The sequence below is a fragment of the Mastigoproctus giganteus genome, chromosome 9 (assembly GCF_048544385.1).
Source record: "Mastigoproctus giganteus isolate SK-2022 chromosome 9, ASM4854438v1, whole genome shotgun sequence".
Lineage (NCBI taxonomy): Eukaryota > Metazoa > Arthropoda > Arachnida > Uropygi > Thelyphonidae > Mastigoproctus > Mastigoproctus giganteus.
The window spans coordinates 174,613,327-174,634,434 of NC_143583.1; the positions used below are offsets into that span (position 1 = coordinate 174,613,327).

The 21,108-nt window shown below is 36.6% G+C and overlaps 1 protein-coding gene across 3 annotated transcripts in view; it reads right to left on the bottom strand.

The window, feature by feature from the left end:
- l(3)76BDm (trafficking protein particle complex subunit 8 homolog l(3)76BDm) overlaps positions 1-21,108 on the bottom strand; it is a 582,307-nt gene that overhangs the window by 373,189 nt on the left and 188,010 nt on the right. For all 3 annotated transcript variants that reach the window (XM_090380612.1, XM_090380611.1, XM_090380610.1), the window contains one exon: positions 8,687-8,960. In XM_090380612.1, coding sequence (XP_090236738.1) covers positions 8,687-8,960 — 274 coding nt within the window. The remainder of the gene's footprint in view (positions 1-8,686; positions 8,961-21,108) is intronic.

Below are 21,108 nucleotides of genomic sequence, written 5' to 3' on the forward strand. Positions count from 1 at the left end.
CCATAAAACAATAAAAACAATTTCCAGTTGCATTTCTGCTAGTGGAATCTGTTATAAACTGGTAGAAAACTCAATCTAATGGCATTTGCGATAATACCAATACCTGGATTTGTGTGGGTTTTTACTTTATTATGGTGAAATGTGTTTCCCCTTCACTGATATAAAAAACATAAAATACATTTTCAGAATCTTCTCTTTATTTCTATTGTGTTGCGTTCAGTTGGGGTGATTCCGCGTTCGACTGTCATTTCATGTAAACATAAAGGTGAATCGTGTATAAGCAAATTCGGTTCGTGTTATATACGATATCGTTCCCCTATTTATAAATCGTGTATGATCGAATTCGTGTAGTGTAAACAAGTGTTATACAAGGACTGACTGTGCTGCCAAGTTGGATGATGAGGAGGGCTTCAGATTTTAATGGCATAGTTTAATAGCAGCATTGGCCTCTGGAGATATAATGAAGGCTCATGGGCCTCCACATATAAGCTTTGTACAGGCGATGTTCTGTATGCCCCTAAGGAGATTCGTAAGATACTGTGGTGTATGGAGTCAAGCCATTTGATAACACTTGGTCTACACAAGCTATATACAGGGGTCCATAGTCTCGTCTTGATCTGATTAAAGCACGGTATAGGTGAAGTAATGTGAACCGATCAGCTCCCCACATCATTGCAGAAAGAAGTCGGAAAATATTTAGTTTTTTAGACAAGTAGTTCGAAGGCATTTGATACGTACCAGAAATTTAAGTTTTTTATCAAAAATCAGGTCAAGGAAACGTATACTATTTGCTAGAGGTATCAGCTGGTTTTCTAGTCTTATTTCTGGATCTGGGTGCATTTTTTGCTTTCTACAGAAGTGTATGGCCATTGTTTTTTGTTGTGATATTCTGTATCCATTGTTTTTTGTTCACAATTCTATTTTTTTTAACTGTGCTTGATGAGACTGATGGAGGTGGAATACTTTCATAAGAGATTCCAAGCCTTATTCTCTCTCTCTCTCTCTCTCTCTCTCTCTCTCTCTCTCTCTCTCTCTCTCTCTCTCTCTCTCTCTCTCTCTCCTATACTGCATTTATCATTCCACCATGTTGCGGCATGTTTATGATATTTTCCAGAAGACCAGGGTACCGTATCTTCAGCTGACATTAAAATATGATTTGTGACATGAGTTACAGCATTGTCTATAGGCTGAGGAGTGATTGTTTGTTCATCTATTGTCGCAAGTGTTTCATATTTTGTCCAGTCAGCTTTATGGATTCTCCATTTTTTGGCCATCATGATGTGAAACATCATTGGTTAATATTTTGCAGACCACAAGGAAATGGTCGCTATTCAGGGGATTATTCAAGCATGTCCATTCAATAGATGGGTATAAGGCTGGTGAACAAATGGAGAGGGCAAATGGATGTATGTCTTGACTCCAGTATTCAGGAGTGAAAGATTTTTTTGCTCTTCCAATAATTCTTCAATCAATTTCCCCCCCGTTTGTCTTGGTGGTGAGATCCCCACAGGGGATGATGTCCATTTATATCACCAATGATAATGACCAGGGGGTGGTAGCTGAGTTAATAATGCTTCAAGGTCTGCATATGCAGACCTATACATACTCTTGATTTGGAGGAAGGTAAAGTGAGACCGGCGAGAATGTAAACTGTACTGAGATTCATACTGCAACTGTTTTCAAAGATGTTTGTAGTTGGAAGTGTTTACATGGAATTCTGGAGTCAATTAGAATAGCCACTCTGACATGTGCTCCACTGGAAGGAAATTGGTCTGTTCTGTAGGTACTGTTACGGTTTACTGCTATGTTTACTTGTGGAGTTAGATTAGTTTCTTGAAGGCAGACACCTACCAGTTGATATTTATCAATTAAGTCACAAATGTCATCGATGTTACTGCGGAAACCTCAACAATTCCACTGTATTATTGTACATATTATATTGTATTTGTATTTGTCTTTTTGCAAATGGTGGTCTACTTATTTCGTTCAGGCTTTCTCTTTTTTAGGGAAGTGTGGACGAGTATCCATCTCTTCCTCAGCATGTATTTCTAAGATCGGTTCCTCTAAGACTTTTTTTTCATATGTACCCATATGATCATGAACAGGGTTTTTGTCTTCTGTATCTCTATCTTTGGCATTTGTAGATGGCTGGGGGCAGAACATGCATCTGGCGGAATTTTAACTGGTGTGCTCATGGCTTGATTGGAAGCTGTCATTGAGAATGACTTGACTGAAGGAGCTAAGATTGAGAGAGCCCAATAAGATATAGAGGTGTTGGGAGGGACTGTAACATTAGTTTAAACTGCAGTAGTAGAGATAGCAATAGCACTTATCTGTTTTTGTTGTTGAACAGTTGCTGCATATGTGCGTGTTACTGAAAATGGTGATATTTGTTTCTTTGCTTCAAGATACGTAACTTTATGCTCGGTTTTGTGCTTCTGAATCATTTTTTTCTCTTTTCCATGTTTCACAGTCTTTGGAATAAGCTGAGTGATTGCCTCTACAGTTTTGACACTGTAAAGACTGTGCAGAACGTTCAGTATGATCTTTATACCCACATGAAGCACATACTGCATTCCTTGATGTACTGCCTGTGAATGCCAAAATTTTTATATTTGAAGCATCTGATAGGGTTTGGTATATATGATCAGACACGACAGTTCAAATATCCAGTTTTTACAGAATTTAGTGGATTTGGAGAGTTGAAATTTAGTATGATGGTTCTGGTCGGAAGCAAAGAGCCATCCCTTTTAATTAGGATTCTCTTGACCTGAATAACGTTTTGATCTGATAGTTCTTGTTTAATTTCTTCCACAGATAATGTAGAAGATCCCATTCTGTTATAACTCCTTTTGGGTAGTTTAAGGTGCATGAGATGACACTTCTATGGGAGTTCCTCCAAGTGTTTTCAATTTAAGTAACTTCTACCTTTAAGTAACTTATCAGAGTGTTTCTTAAAGGTAGAAGTAACTTCTTTAAGTAACTTCTCAGAGTGTTTTTCAATTTAAATAACTTCTCAGTGTTTGTGTTGCATTGTTTCAACAAGCAGGTCACATGATTTTAGTCTGAAAAACATTTTTGGTGAGCCAGCAGCATTTTCTAAACGTTTCTGGATCAGAAAAGGAGAGAGCTTGCTGACTGGCTGGTCAGTCAAGGAATCTATTATAAGGAAGTGAGGCCAGATATTCTGGTCTGTATCCTTCTTTTTTTCTCTTAGCATAGCCTAGGAAATTGATCTGTGATCTTCCTGCTTTCTAGAATGTGATGGGACATTGATCCCACGAGAGTCAGTATTGGTATAGTCCATCTTTACTGTTTTCAGTCCTCGACAGTAACTTTTCTGCCAAGGTTTTCGGCGCCGTCACTGGGGGGCGGGGGAAGCAGTGCCTGGTGTGACCAAGCGAGACGTAGTAGGGGTTAGTAATAAACTTTGAGAAATAAAGAAAGGTGGCTTGCTCTAGACAAGTACTTTTGTAGCAAGAGCAGTTATGAAATAAATAGATTTCTTAATGACAGGAAATTAAAAGAACTGTAAATCACATTTTGAAAATTGCACTGGAAGCACAGAGGTCACAATCGCTTGGCACACTGGGCCTGTTAAGAGGGCTTACAGAAGATTACTTCCAGAAACATTTCTGTGCTTGGAGGAAATGTATGGAACAGTGTGTGTGCAAGCCCAAGGCAATTATATTTTGAGGGATAACTTGTAAGGTACAAAATATTTCATTATATTTATTTTACTGCAATGGTCTCATTATTTAATAGCCACTTTATAAGTTAAAATACAGCTTTATACATTATGCTTTTAACCATTAGCTTGCCCAACATTTTTTCTGTCTGTGGATTTCTGTCTGAATTATCTGTTAGACATCCACCAAATTTGATTGCTTCAAGAGAGAGATACTTCTGCAGACCTTCTACTCTTCAAAAATATTGAGTCAGTTTTGTTCATAACAATGGCCCTACTGCCTAGACTTGGCTGTCATCGGGAGTATTTCCAAAGCTTCACCAGAAAGAGATCTGAACTCAGCTTCTAATTTTTATAACCTGGCTGAATAATCTGAAAAATACTCAGCAAACATACATAATATTCTGAAAAAAACACTCAGCACTGCTATAAGGCAATGTTAAAATGGCCAGCATAATTTGGTATAATCCGTACATTGCAAGTGGACTTCCCAATTGTTCCCCAACTAAGAATCACTGTACATCAGTTTTTTCCCCCCCTTTCTTTCATAATAGTGTCTGATAGGCTGTCACCTGAAACATTAGCATTAGTAGAGGCATGTGATGCAAGAAAGCAAGCTTATGCAGCATCAGCCAAAAAAAAAAAAAAAACCACTTCCACTTCACCCCTCTGTTCGAAATACCTGTCCAGCTGAGCCTTAAACTTATTTAGGCTATCAACTTCCACGACAAGGGACAGAAGTCTGTTCCACCAACCGACCAATCAGCTTCTGCAAATTTCCGCATGTCTATCCTACATCTGTCTTTCCTCAATTTGAATTTATGCCTTCTCAGGTGATTATTCTGAGCAAGAGGAAGAATCCCATCAGCATTGAGCATGCTCAAACCATTCAAGGCTTTATATACCTCTATCAGATCACCTCGCTGGTACCTAGTCTCGAGACACTGTAATTTGCAAAACTTAAACCTTTCTTCGTAAGAGCACCCCTTTGTTCCATTCACTAATCTTGTTGCCCTTCTCTGCACTCGTTCCAGCAGCTCTACATCCTTCTTGAAATGAGGCCTGCAGATCTGCAAACTTGGACATTAAGCTTGATATACCATCATCAATATCATTATAAATACAGAAAGCAATAATGGACCCAACACTGAACCCTGAGGGATTCCACTAATAACATTAGTCCACGATGAGCAGTGTCCATTGATTACCACTCTGTCTTCTCCCCCTCAACCACCCCTTTATCCATAGCAGCAATTTGCCTCCAATGCCAACAGTATCAAAAGCCTTTCTAAGATCCAAGTATATAATATCAAAGTTATTCCCTGCATCCAGTTCTTTTATGACTGCATCATAGTATCCAATCAAATTGGTCAGGCAAGACTTCCCCTTAACAAAACCATGCTGTGTCCGAGCTATAACTGAAGTCTTGTCTAGATGATCCTGCAGTGCTTCTTTAACCAGTGCCTCCATTAATTTTCCTGGAACAGAAGTTAAACTCACAGGTCTATAATTACTTGTGTCAGCCTTTGATCCTTCTTTGTGAATTGGGGTCACATTTGCACTTGGGTTCACATTTGAAATTGGCAGAAATGATGGTGCAAAAAGAAGTAATGGAAATCTGTTCACCAAAAATTTTGAATTTGAAAATGATGCAACTGAAAAGGAATATTTCATATTAGGTTACCCAAGAGAACAAACTCATAAACCCATGAGTTATGTCTATAAATTGCATGTCTTCTCTGATTTTCCGTTTTGTTAGACAAAAAAACCTGGCATTGGGGGAAAAAAATCTTGCTGTCCCTGGCAGAGACCGTCTAACTCAGCTAAGGTGCGAAAAAGGCCCATAAAAGTTCCCTGCATTATTGGCAGGATTCAAATTCAATTCAGACTTTTTCCACGTGGTGCGTAAAAAGCCCGAATTTGACAACTGAAAAAAGCCTACTGTGATCATATCTGCCATGCTATTTGTGAGAACAAAATGATGAAATGCCAATTTATGAAATCTACGCTACCTCTGCATTTATCAGAATGTCATTTTTCAATGGGAACTCATACACCATGTAATTATATGCAGCCATAAACTGCTTCCTCCCTAAGCAAAAGAACAGAATCTTCTCCTCTAATTTTAGAATCTCCATGACCACGGCTAATGCCTAGTAGAAATGCCTAAGTAAGAATCATGCTTTTGGAAGGTTCTGAGCTTCAGAAAATTTTGTATTAAGATAAATTTAAGATATTAAAGATTAAGATAAGATAAGATAAGGTGTCCTCGCAAACCAATGTTATGGAGGTCATACAGAATACCATATCGCCAGGTAGTGGTGAAGGCCTTTTTTTATGTCGAGACCGATCATGGGGTCCAGTGATGATCTATTTTTACGAAAGCCATACTGATTTGTGTTTAGTAAGTTACATTTGTCCAAGAACCAGGTTAGTCGGTTGTTCATCATTTTCTCCAGGGCTTTCCCGAGGCAACTTGTTAGAGCTATTGGTCAATAATTTGTGAGGATCGTATGACCTTTGCCAGGTTTAGGAAAGGCAATTACAAAGGACTGACACCAGGAGTTTGGATAATAGTTTCCCATATAAATTGTATTGTATTGTATAGTATAAATAATGACTTTAGAGATTTTTGACTTAAGTTCTTGGATCGTTTCATAGTGAATGCCATTGGATCCTGCTGCACTCTTCCTCAACTTAGCCAGAGCTTTTTGTCAATTCTTCTATGTTGAAAGGCTGGTTATATGGGAGTTGTTGGCTGTTGTATTTTATGTTATGTTAGTTTGTATTTTTCAGATACAGTTTCATTTTCTGAAAGGATGGAATATATGCTAGTACTGCTGATATATTTGCAAAAGTAGCTGCAAGTATGTTCGCAATTTCCTTTGAGCTACTGATCTCCTATCCACTCCAGTTTATTAGTGGAGTTGGAACTGAAAGAAATTCCATAGGGAGGCAGGAGCGGTGCCTGGTGTGACCAAGCGAAAAGTAGTAGGTGTTAGTAATAAAACTATGGGAAATAAAGAAAGGTGGTTTTCTGTCCTTGCTTTGTATAAGTACTTTTGTAACAAGAGCTGTTATGAAATAAATAGATTTCTTAATGACTGGAATGCAAAAGATCTGTAAATCGCTTTTAGGAAATCACACCAGAATCACAGAGAAATCGCTCAGCCACAAATGCTTGACATCCGGGGCCGCATCAGTTGAAACTGTTTAAATCTCTTTCCTTTTAGCACTTCTTTCAAGAAGGACTTGTTTTTTTAGAGCCGTCACTATCCCTTCTTTCACTAACAAGCCTGTATTTTTTTGTCCTTTTCCACAAGCTTTTTTTTTTGATATTTTACTATGGGAAACAATGCATAAGCATGATTAGCAAAACCAGAGGAAAATTATGTCCTATGGCAAATAAACAATCAGATGACATCATCATTCTATGATATCATTGTCAGCAAGAAATGCAGTAGCTGTGATTGCATTTCTCTGCAATCACAGTGCAACTGTTATCATGCTGGTTTGTTTGCAAATATCTGATTACATTATATTTTCCTGTTGTTTATGACTGAAAAACAAACCTACGCACAGTGCAAGGTAAATGTTAAACTTTTTAAGATTTTACAATATATGTAAAATCTTGAATATATGTTTTCTGATATTCTGTGTCATATTTCTTTGGCATCTTATTGAAAGACATTTTTAATTAACTTCACAAGTATTATGAGATTAACATAGATAACATAGAACAATGGTATTTATCATGTATTTCTACTTTGCAACATAGACTACCACAGCATTTCATTAACAAATTGGTTGTCAGCACACCTGACGACCATTTTTTTAATGAAATTAAGCAGAAATCTACAAAATTTTTAAAAAATCCAATTTTAATATAGTTTTATTATTTTTATGCAAAAAGAAAGACAGAGAGAAAAAGAGTTTCTGCAAAAAGATGGAGAAATTATGATGGTGAAAAGAGTCGAAGTAAAAAAGGAAAATTATCCATTTTAAATCTGGAGAGTTGGCAGCTATGCTATTTTAACACAGAGCTGAGAACTGGGCACAAAAAGGAATAGGCTACCTTTAGAAATGAGAATAGAAATAAAAAATGGAAGCAATGACAAGTCCATATCACAAAGGAGCTAATCAAAAAAAAAAAAAAATGGAGAAGTATGATTAGCTAATCAGATATTCAAAGCAAAAATAAATATTGATAGCCCTAGAGAAGAGAGGAAGACAAATCCATGGCAAGCAAGCAAGTATTAGAGGAAAGTGGGGGAATGCTTGCTAGGACTAAAGATCCAACAGAAATAGGAAAGTGAAGGAAAATAGTGAATAGAATGGTGATAGTCCAAAAGGAACCACTTGTAATAACTTATGCCTACTGGTTATAACATATTTGGACAAAAATCCTAGGAATTTTACTAGTTTTTTTTTTTTTTTTTTTTAACTACTGAATAAAAGTCCAGAAGTCAGCCTAGTAATGCCTAGTATTTGTGAATTTAAATTTTAAATTTATAAGTAATCAAATTAATTCTTTGTTGCCAAATACACAGGGTAGTGATCACTCTCTACAAATATTTTAAATGCACATTTAAGGATATCCTAGAATGAAAACAAAATAGAAGTTAACCAAACTAGCAGAAAAATTTGAACCACAGTCAATAAACTGAAAATAATTATTATAGCTCCTATAAATATATGAATATTTGTAACTGAAAGTACTACTAGACAAAGTCTGCAAAAAAAAAAACTCCAACTGATTGGACTGTTTTCTGTATAAAGTAGATTGAAATTAGAAAAGAATAGCGATAAAAAGGAAACCATATGGTGACGTATAAACTTTAATGCAGTTTCACATTACTAGATCTGTTTCAAGTAGGATAAGGATAACCATATTTGAATAATTCATTTTGGTTAATAATCATTAAACAAAGACTACCAAAGATTGTTAATACAATAATAATACCAATTTTCATTAAGCATTTCAAAATACTTCCTTACTTGATGAGCTTGTTTATATGCCCGTAAGCAATGCTTCTTTTGACCTGCTTTGCTGAATCGATGACCTGCCAATATCATGTGAAAAGCATACTTTCTCACTTTAGGAGGTTTGCAATTAATAAAGCAATGTGAAGCTTGTTCCAGAAGAAGTCCACTTAACAAGTCTACATCACCAATCATCCGAATAAACTGCACAGCTGCATCACTATACATACTTTTACTCTTTAGGCATTCAGTACTCAACAGAGTAGCACGTATAGCAAACTGTGGAAGTCTGTCAAAAAACATACAAATACTTAATTAAAAATTAACAAATGTCAATAGTGCATTACAGTTTTAAGATAAAACTTATTTAAGATATAACTCCAACAATGGCATGTATGCCTGCATACATAAACAAATCCCATATGGAAGAACTCTCTAGTTGGTTGGTTGTTTTGAATTAAAATTGGGGTGACTAAGGACACAAAGCCTCAGCATACTTTGCCTAAAATTATGTGTATTCTATCATTGGTTTGCTGTTTGCGGGAAAACAAACCAGAGGCTTCCATAAGGGAAAAAAATTTAACCCGTACCCAAGTGCAAAAATAACTCAGCCACATCATTTAAAAAAACCATAAAAGTTCTGCCGGCTGGGATAGGATTTGAGCCCAAGCTTTTGCCACATGTTGTGGAAGGAGGACAGTGATTATAACCATTGTACTACCTGGAACAGTGTATAATTCTATAAAACACTAATTAAAATTAGAGATAATAAACTTGATAATCCTTGAAGGAAAAATATCCCTTCTCACCTAAAACTACTGTGTGTTATAAAAACAAAGCTTGATAGAATTCTTCCCTGAGGTGCATCACTATCAAACTTCCCACAAGAATTTTAACCACTGATTGGACACACTGTTCAAATGCCACTTCGGTTTCGATGTAGATTATGACTAGTTCAGCTTGCTTGCTTCCGCTGTCCCCCATCTTCCAAGGCTGATTAAACTGGGTTTATCCCAAGGTTGATGTGATATGTGAGAAATTCAATGGCAGCTTTTCAGAAAAATTAAGTATACGAGAAGCATGTGGTACAGAAGATAGTAATTGATGCTCCTGATATGTTGGCACACTGGAAGAAGTTTTATCATGTATTCATTTCAGAGGCAAATGTAACAAGAATAAATTATTAAAAATAGTACAAGTTTTCTATACTGCATTCTCTTGTAGAGAATTTAAACATAAAACCATCCACTTCAACTGTTGCCACTGCAAGAGTATTACATAACAATACGAGTTATCAACAAAATAATAGATATGGTGGAAGAGAAAGAAATCACTTTTAAGACTTTATTCATCCAGTATTTTCTTCCTGTCTGTTGAATGTCACTTGAAAAAACTGAGAAAATCTTTTCGCCTGTACCATATGGTCAAGATGCTGAAGCTTTTGCAATTATTAATGACCTCACATACCAGAATACCACATAACCAACACTCTTGATGATCTTTTTCTCAAACAACGCGCCAAGTACATGATTGAGGTGAGTGGTCCTCTAGGCACATCAGATCACAACTTGACAATCTTTTCTCCAATGGAGACTTTCTCTAGTGGCCATTCTCAACCTTGTGTTATTTGGCATTAGAAGAATGCAAAATGGTATGACCAGCACAATTTATATTCTTCTTTTCCTCAGTTGGATTACTGTTTTAAGTCTCCTGATGTTAGTGTTTTCTCAGATCGTGTCAGTAAAATTATTCTTGTAGTGATGATATCTTTTATTCCACACTCCATCTTAAAATCTCACCCTTTATCTAAACCTTGGTTTCCAATAAATGTGCTAAGGCTGTTCAACATAAGACTGCTGCATACTGGAATTGCCTTGCATCCAAATCTCCATATTTGTTTTCTGCCTATGCCAAATCTCACAACAATTGTAAAGTAGTTACTAATAAGTCCACACTACCTTTTGTAGAGTAGAAAACTTGCTTCTTGTCCAAATGGTAGGCGAGCTCTCTGGTCTCCTGCTAAAGCTATTGGCCACAAACTTCATGACCTTGATAAACCACCTCCTACCACTCCCAGTACACCCCACCCAACACCTACATTCATATTTGACTGCACAAAGACCTGGGAGTAATTGTGCAGTCAGAAATGAAGTTTTCTGAGCAATGCAGACAGGCTGCCAGAGTAGGTCATGGGGTATTATCAATAATATACAGGAATTTTGCTAGTGGGGAAAGGGGAGTGATTATCCCTTTATATAAAGCATGGGCAGGCCATGCCTTGAGTACTGCATACAGATCTGGAGGCCTCATTTTAGAAAGGATGCAGGGTTTCTTGAGTGGGTATACAGAGAAGGGTAACAAGATTGGCGAGAGGAATGAAGAGGTCCTGTTTGTTTGTTTGTTTGTTTGTTTGTTGTTTGGTTTTTAGGAGCATTAGCAACTAAGGCCATATTGCTCCGGGAATATGCGGTGGTCATTCCCTGACCTTTCCACATCCTCTGTATTTGGCGGTGACGGGCTCAAACCCTGAAGAGGTCTTCTTACCAAGGAAGTAGTAAGTGCTATGTGATGCAAGAAAGCAGTGTATAAGCTTATGCGGCATCAGCCAAAAAAATAAAATTCACACAACCATTCCCTCTAAATGTTTTTCCAGTTCCTCCTTAAATTTGTTTAACCTATCAACTTCCACAATGACTGACAGATGGAAGTTTGTTCCAGCAATTAACCAGCCGCTGACTAAAGGCTAATTTCCGCACATCTATTCTACATCTGTCTTTCCTTAATTTGAATTTATGCCCACTTAGGTTCGTAATCTGAACAAGTGGACGAATCCAATCAGAATTCAGCATGCTCAACCCAATCAAGGCCTTCTACACCTCAATCAGATCACTGTGCAGGATCAAATTGCAATGGCTGGAGATTACCTAGTCTCCAGCCATTGCAATTTGCAGAACTGAAGCCTCTCTTGGTAAGAGGATCCCTTCATTCCCCTCACCAATCTTGTTTCCCTTCTCTGTACATGTTCAAGCAAATCTACATCCTTCCTAAAATGAGGCCTCCAGACCTGTACGCAGTATTCAAGGCATGGTCTGACCATTGCCTTATACAGAGGGACAACACCACCTTTTCCCTGCTAGCAAAATTCCTATATATCATTGACAAAACCCCATGACCTGCCCTGGCAGCCTGTTTGCATCGCTCAGAAAACTTCATATCTGACTGCACAATTACTCCCAGGTCTTTTTCATTTTCTACCACCTTAAGTGTAGTACCACACAGTTGGTACGTTTCTCCGGGGTTACTTCTACCCATATGCAGTACTTTGCATTTGTCAAGATTAAACTTCAGTTGCCACTTCTCAGCCCATCTGCACAAATATTCTAGATCCTGTTGCAGTAGCACACTGCCATTACTATCATTAACAACCCTGCCTTTGTATCATCTGCAAACTTCAACACTAAGCCTGATATACCTTCATCAATATCATTGATAAATATACAAAACAACAATGGACCCAACAACGAACCCTGTGGGACTCCACTAATAACATTAGTCCACGAAAAGCAGCACCCATTGATTACCACCCTCTGTCTTCTCCCACTCAACCATCCTTTTATCCATTGTAGCAATTTACCCTTAATATAATTATGCTCCAATCTGTACAGTAGTCCTCTATGTGCAACAGTGTCAAAAACTTTCCTTTCCTTAAGCCTTTCAAAAGGCTTAAGGAAAGTCTTGCAAATTGCAGCGTCTGGAGACAAGGCATCTGGGAGGTGATCTGATTAAGGTCTTGCCTTGAATGGGTTGAGCAGGCTCAATTCTGATGGGATTCTTCCACTTGCTCAGATTATGAACCTGAGGGACATAAATTCAAATTGAGGAAAGACAGTTGTAGAATAGATGTGTGGAAATTTGCCTACAGTCAACGGGCAGTTGATTGGTGGAACAAACTTCCACCTATCGTTGTGGAAGTTGATAGCTTAAATAAATTCAAAGAGGAACTGGCCACATCCATTCCCTCTAAAGAGGAACTTTAGAGGGAATGGATGGGCAATTTTTTTTTTTTTTTTTTTTTGCTGATGCTACATAAGTCATACACTTTCTTTCTTGCATTACATGCCTCTACTACTACCTCCTGTGGTCTTCCATCAAAAGGATGTCAGAAGAATTTGAATAGTCTTGATGTTTAGAAAGCACCATGCACTAATGATATTTCTCTACTTATTCTCTAATGTAAACATGTGCTCCTGAGTTTACCCCTGCCCTGTGTCACCTTTTTAAACTTTCTAATTCCACTGGTGTTTTCCCTTCTGCTTGGAAATTTGCCTATATCCAGCCAGTTCCTAAAAAAGGAGTAACACATCTCTTTCATTCAATTATCATCCCATTCTACTTACTTCTTCTCTTTCAAAAGTAATGGAAAAATCCATTAATCATTAAATCCTAATCTATCTAAAAACATTCCATCCAATCAATGATCACCAGGACAGAATCCATTAGTGTTAATCCACTGGTAATAAACTGGCTTATGTTACACATCTAGGGACAAATTCAATGGAAATGTTTGGTGAAACTCAAGTAGTTGTTTGTTACATTTCAAAGGCTTTTTATTGTATTTGGCATAAAGGTCTTCTAAATAAGCTTCCATCTTATGGTTTGCCAACTGTTTTTTTGTAACTGGGTATCCAGTTTTCTTCATGTCTGCTCACTGCTGATGATTGCAGACAGCTCTCTGATCTTCTTATTGATCCATTAATGCTGGTATTCCATAAGATTCAGTCCTTTCTCCCTCTTTTCCTCTTGTATGTTAATGACCTTCTTTCCACTAACCAGAAATCCTATCCAAAGTTTTGCTAATGATAGCACATTGATTCTACCTTCTAATTTGAGAAACCTTGCCCTCCACTTCAACTTCTTAAATACCAATTACCAATTCCTTAAATGCTGATCTCCAGGTAATTCCCCAGTGGAGCAAATATAACTTAGTTGATTTCAATCCTTCTAAAACTCAGTCCTCTCTTATATCTTGCAAAAAGGATCTTCTGCTCCCATGCTTATCTTCAATGGCACTCTGATTTCTAGGCAAGATCAAATATCTCTATTAGGTATTACCATGATTTTTAATTTCGCTTGCATATGTACATCACAAATATTGCTTCCTCTGCATCTAAAAAACTGGGTTTTCTCTTTCACTCTTGGCATTACTTTCTTCCACACAGCTGCTGACTCTGTACAAATCTCAAATCTGCCCTACCATTGAATATCGTTCCCACATCTAGAGCAGTGCCCCCAAACCCTCTCTGCCTTCTAGACTCCATTCAAAAGAGGGCAGTTAGGTTAATTAATGACCCATCTTTAATAAAGTTGTTCCACTCTGTCTCATAGACATTGTCTCTGAGTTGGCTTAGACAAAAGAGGGCAGTTAGGTTAATTAATGACCCATCTTTAATAAAGTTGTTCCACTCTGTCTCATAGACATTGTCTCTGAGTTGGCTCTATAATTCCCACTCTCTCTCTCTCTCTCTCTCTTTCTCTCTCTCTCTCTCTCTCTCTCTCTCTCTCTCTCTTCTAGACCAGTCTGAGCATGTGCCACAGCCAGTCAGTATCCTTTTACTGTCCAATTTAAAACTCACAAAACCAACTTTTCTTCTTTCTCATTTATTTCTTCAACTTCTGCTTTCTGGTACAATCTTCCTTCATAAGTATTTCCTGAAAATTGCAACCTACAAAAATTGACATCTAATGTCAACAAGTATCTACTTTCATCTGCTCAAACTTCAACCCATGCAGGGTACTAAGTATTATAAGTTCTAACGTCTTGTACTTGGGGGTTTCATTAAAAAAAAAAAAAAAAATATATATATATATATTTATCAGCTAATTTTTGATTGGTCTGACTTTTTTATTTTTAAGTAAAATAAAAAATAAATTTTCTCTTCATACTCCAGGAAGCCACATAGGGTCAGAGTAGTTTACAAAATAAAGAATATAAGAACATTACTGCATTTTGTGGTAAACATAGGTTCAAGCATGCAGTGTGTTCTGCATTGTGATCATGCAGACCACTTGTTGAATGCAGTGCTACTTTGGGTATTAAACCAGCCACAGAAATTAAAGTTTTAAAAAAATAATTTTAAAGTAAAGCAGGACTTGTTAAATGTCCCCACATTTTCTGCCAGGTCACTTTAACAAGTGACTTAGCAGAAAATTGGGATCCCTGTATATAGGAAACTCAGTATACTGACAAGTTGTATAAAGTGTATAAGCACATCAAATAAGTTATTTTGATTTCTACAACTTTTTAAAATTAGAAGTCTTGTAGAGAATTTAAATATAAAAATTTTTGTCTTGTTGTTTTTTTGATAAATTTAACTCTTTCTTGAGATAACTACTACAAAACTGAGTTGTAATATGATGCTTTTATTTCAAAAGAAAATAAATGAAAACATTAAAAATAATTGAGTTCACAAATCAACAATGGAGACTTTGAATTGGAGATTAAAAATACAGCAAAAGAAAACAATAAACACCTTTGAAATTCTGCTGTGTTTGGCCTTTACAGTTTGTTATGGCAGTAAGCAGACTGATCACCTCTTCATTTAAAGAAAACTCCTTCTACACTGAAAGGTTCAACTTCATAACTGAAAGCAATCAGTTATAAAGCAAAGTGATTAAAATATTTTGATATTAAACTCTATATTGATTCTGCAAAATGAGAACATCAAAAGCCTGCATTTAAGGTACTTTAGCTAAATAAGCAGTCCTCTTATTTGCAAAAAAAAGTTTGCCATATATAGAAAATTGGATACTTTCAAGAAGAGAAATTTAATAATCCAAATGACCCATGCCACGTAAATGTATTAACAGAGTCGACAATTTTTGTTATGTGCGTGGTAACATGAACAATAACTGTCATGTTATTTTATTCAAGGAGACCAGACTGAAACCATGTATGTGTAAAAATATTGCATGTTGTAAAATTTTGATATGCAAACGCAAACTGTGTTATCTCAAATCCATGGTTGGCAAAGGGATTACTACATACATACAGATTTTTGGTGCCCAAGGGCCATGCACTTTTCATGCAGTGGTAAAGTAATTATCACAGGTAAAGTAATTGAACTCAATTACTTTACCTGTGATAGCATGCCAATCACAGGACTATGGTGAGTTTCCTGCATGACAAACCAAACAAAGTATTGAAAAATATAGTGAACACCTTCAAAAAAAAAAGTTTAGCAAAACGATTTTTGGATTTTCAATAAAAAGATTTTTTAATGGGGATGAGTGCATGCTTCTGTTTCTAGTGATTTGTTAGCTGATGATACTGGTTCGAATTACCACCTATTAAGTCTAATAGGCATAAGCGATTTAAACTGGCAAACTCCCACAGTTTGCCAGTGATCTAGAGAACAATGCCAAGATAGTTAATGCATCATTTACTAACTGACTGAATATTATAAAAAAAATAATGAGAAAAGAAAATCAACTGGTTCACTTGAAACTGATAAATTGTAAAATGTGACAGTAAAATATCTTCTGCTGACTGAAACTGCAGTTTTGCAGATGCTTGATCAATGTATCATTTAAAAAAAACTTAAAACACTCAAACATTAAAACTTTTAAGATGCTCCTATTAATTTCAGTTATTGCAAAGACATTTTGTCACTGCTATGGAATAGCACTGATGCCAGCAACACAAAACGAAGTAGACTCACTGCATAGCCAATATAGGATGCTGTGCTTGAGTTTATCACTTATCTGAATTTCTGCCCTTTCAGGTGGCCCTTCATTGTTTTAACAAGGAAAATCACTGGATGGCTGAATCTGAATTGTAAGGAGAGTGGTTTATAACTACCCAGCTCAAGGTTTACCGTATGATGATCAAACTTGACAGTTTCCTGTTCCTTTTCTTATGAATAACTGTACACTTATGAGCCAAAACATTATGGCCAGTTAGCATTTTGGGCCACTTTTCACTGTGATAACCACTTGCACCCAGCATCTCATTGATGCCACATGAATGAAGGTATAAGAAGGTATAATCAGGTATCTTGGACCAACTGGACAGAAGATGGATGTCCCGGAGTTTAGCAAGGGAATGAAGCACTGGAATGGACTGGCAATGCTGCGTTCCACCACATGCCACAAGTGCTCAATGGAATTGATGTCTGGGGAATTCGATGGCCAGAGGAGCACACGAGTCAAAGTAAAAAATTTCGGCATTAAATTAAACACTCTGAAATTATACTACAAATGTGTAAGGAGAGTTTCTCCCCATCGTCTGCTATGCAGCAGGCACCTAGGGTCCTAAAACACTGGTCAACACCAAAAATGTTTCTGGCTTGAAAATAGTCAATTCTTTATTTCAGCATGAGAAAAACGAATATAACATTTACAACTCTTGGTTAGCTCTTGGTTTCACGATATAGGCCCTCTTATGATTTAGGGGAATATTGATGAATACTAGAGAATTTTGGAGTCTAGAGAATAGATAGGTTGGTAACACAGAAACAGGAACTGATATGCCATGTTGTTTTTTTTTTTTTTTTTTTTTTTATTTCTGCGTATTTGTATTTCAGTGTATCACTTAAAAATTGGAGCAGTAAACTGAACACTGAAATTATACTACAAAGTAAGGAGAGTTTTTCCCCATCGTCTGCTATGCAGCAGTCTGATATTATGAGTGACGTTCATTTTTTTTTTTTTTTTTTATTTCTGCATATTTGTATATTTCAGTGTATCAATTTACCTTGCAAGTGATGTTATGAGTGATGTTAATTTTTTTTTTTTTTTTTTTTTTTTCAGGTTTATGGGCAAAAATTATGTAAAAAAGCCAGTATGCCACGTAAACGTATTAACAGTGTCAACAATTTTTGTTGTGTGTGTGTGTGTGTGTGTGTGTAGTGATGTGACATTTTTCACTCAGAAACGTCAACTGACCACAGAAACATCAATTGAAGACAGCCTACTACCATTATTTTAGCTGTAAGGTAGGGGATAAAGAAAAACCCTGGGCACCTCATATTTGCTGCAACACGTGCTGCAAATCTCCGTGGATGGTTGAATAACAAAGGATGTTCAATGCCGTTTGCCATCCCAATGATTTGGAGGGAGTCTTCAAATCATGTAAACTGATTAGAGTCATTAGGCCTATAACACACTCCTACTCCCATTTTCCCTTTCCCAGTGCTTATGTCACACCAAACTGACTCAACATTGCATTGTCCACCAATGTCAACTAGGTGTACTTCCTTAGATTTTATGTGTTTCTTAACTAACAGTATAACCCCTCCTCCCTCCCCAGTCTATCCTTCATTTACACATTGTACTTCAAAAATTCCGACTCGGCACTAATTATATCTGTGTGACACCACATCTCTGATATCCCAACAATATCTACCTTAAATGTCTTGACCAACACTTCAAATTCATCAAATTTATTCAGTATACTCCTAGCATCATTGTATGCAGTATATATGCACCTGTTCTTACTCTTAGTTACCATAACACATCCCCTGTATTTATTTGTTTCATGATGACTCCCATTAGTTCTTGAAATCCCCAGCACCTTGCTTTCCAGGCTACTGCCCATTCTAACAGAAGCAGCGCAAGAACCACTTGCACCTCTGCCTGCAACTACTGTTAATCTTTTAGTCTGTGAATCCTCCCCCCAAGCTAGCAGTTTTCTGACTCATTTAACACTGCCTTGATATCATCAGCAAATATTCTTGCACCCTTTCTGTTAAAGTGTATCCCATCCCCATAGCAGTCTCTCCTGTTAACAATTAATATTAATTGTTAACAGGAGAGACATTAACAGATTAATGTTAACAATTAATATTAATATTAATTTTCAACATTAATAATGTTTTTTTTAGTTAATATTAGAGAGAGAGAGAGCGCACACCCATGCTACCAACTTTATGAACCAGAAGTTTCTTTTAGTCACCGATGAAATTCAATGACAGACAGACTGCAGCAGCAGCAAAGTGAACCTCCAGTTGGCTGCAGTGCATGCTTCTGCAGCAAAATTAAGCCTCCTCCACACAATAAAAGACATTCAGTAATGTAGCAAGTAAATTTGGAAAAGTAACAAATAAGTCATTTCATATTTATAACGAGCAGGCATATATAATTACATGCTTAATCCTAAATACTGCTCAACAGATTGATAATGTGAATGTTACACAATTGGTGAATTTTGTAAATCTGTGCAATTAACAATTAAATTACTCCTTAAAAAGTCTTCTCAACCCATATCAATCTCTGGAAAGTTTCGCCATTTCCCCAAAGTTCCAGCAATAACTAATTTCAGCCGAATATAGAGCCAGATCTAAAGTGATAAGTTTACTGAAATGCACATCATTTTCTGTTCACAGATCCTTTTAAACAACTTCATTTGATTCTCTCCTACATAAACACCTTCTCAAATTTCATCTACTGCTATGAGGGGGGGGGGGGGGGGTAGGAGCTGTCTGTGTTCTTGAAGGCAGAAAGTTTTATCTTATTTTTTTTACCAATCAGACAATCATCACTTATCTCAGGGATGAACAGGGATGCCAGACGTCCCGCACAAGAGTGATTTGTCCCGCGCTCCGCATAAACATTTAAACGTCCCACAGGTAAAAAATTAACAGATTTTGACTGTAAAATAATAAAATAATGCCATAAAAAGTGATGGATGCTGTTATGGAATGTATTTCTTTCCTGATATGTATGAATTTCGGACATTGACGGAGGAGTTGCATGCTAATGGTCACGGGACGCCTTAGATGTCAGGGAATCCCCTCGAGCCGCTCGGGGATTTTTAGATGTAAGCGTCTGCGTAAATAGTGCGATCAACGATGTCAGTGCTGTCTGGTGGTCTAAGCTAGGTGTATCTCAAGTGTGTGTTTATCTTTCATTATAAAAACGGAGCAATATGGCCTTAGTTGCTAATGCTCCTAAAAACCAAATAACAAACAAACATTATAAAAAGAATAAAAATTATTTTGACATCTGTCTAATCAGTTCAGCTGCTGTAGGAATTGTTACCTATATAAGGTAAATTTCATTTAATTTTTGTTTGAATTTGTCTTATTAAATTAAAAATGAAAATTTTTAGTCTAATGACAAGTGCTTGGCGTAAAGATAGAAATAGGTTGATTCTAAAAAATTTGGAGGCCGAGTCGAAGATAAAACAGAATTTCGGAATGAATTGTTCGGAATTCCAATTTTTTTAAAAAAAATCGAGGTTTAGTCATTCTTAATGAAGTGAAATCAAGTGATAAATATTGAATAATTTTTAGGATTATAGTATAAATAAAAATTTAACTCAATTATTTTTGTTGTTTTTTTTATTAGATATTTTTAAATGGCCAAAATGAAGTTTAGAAATTAAAAATGATATGTCAAAATCGTTAATTGTGAAAAAATTTTCTTGAGAAAAATTGCCGCATTTTTTAAAATTTTTGTCCCGCGAGACCTAATTTGAAATCTGGTAACCCTGGGGATGAACAAGTTCATTATGTGAAGCATGTCTCCTGCCAGTGGCAGTGTCATTCTGGAAAGTCATCATGTGCATCAGTTCTGCTGCTTTCTAAGGTGGAAACTAATTCTGATACACAGAATTAGTTTCCAGTTGTGGATACCCATTACAAATGAAAATGTTCTTAATGTGAGCCAGCTCAGCATGGAGGTCAGCGTCAAAATGAAGGCCCAAAGGATGTGGGATTTGATTCCACATCCTTTGGGCCTTCATTTGTGGATTGGGGATGATTAGAATGGAAGAGAGGGATACACTTTGGTGCCAGAGTGAGCTAACCTGAAGGGAATCCATGTGCCAACTGTCTAAAGCTTCAACTTGATGTTTAAATGGATCGTGCTTAAAATGGTCAGAAAACTTGGAGAGCAAACACAGACATGGCCCCAAATGGTCAGTACATTGTCCACATAGTGTATCCATAGTTTTGGTTTATGGTCGAGAGGACATAATTGCTTCATCCTCAAGTAATGCATGAATACCACACCTTATTTCAGCAGGACGGGAGGCAAGTGGATTCCTGAAACTGAGGCCAGTTATTTGAAATTATAGTAAATCCATGAACCTGAAATATACTCGTCATGCTGAAAGTTGGATCAGAATGATCATATCAGAAGGGAGAGGGGATCAAAAGATTTAGGACATATCTAAATTACTGCATAGCTGACCTGCAATAAAACAATTTATTTCTAGTGAGCTATGCTAAACGTTAATAAAATTAGTGTGAAATACTGTTTTTCATTTGATTTCCCTACTTAACACCTTTCAAAAATCACATACCACAGCTTAAATTCGTTTTTTTTGTTTTTTTTTCCACACAAGAAAACAATGCCAGCTTGTAGCATATTCCCATTTTCTTCTCCAAAGAAACTAGTAGAAAGTAATAAAAAAAAAAAGAAGCTGGTACAAACTT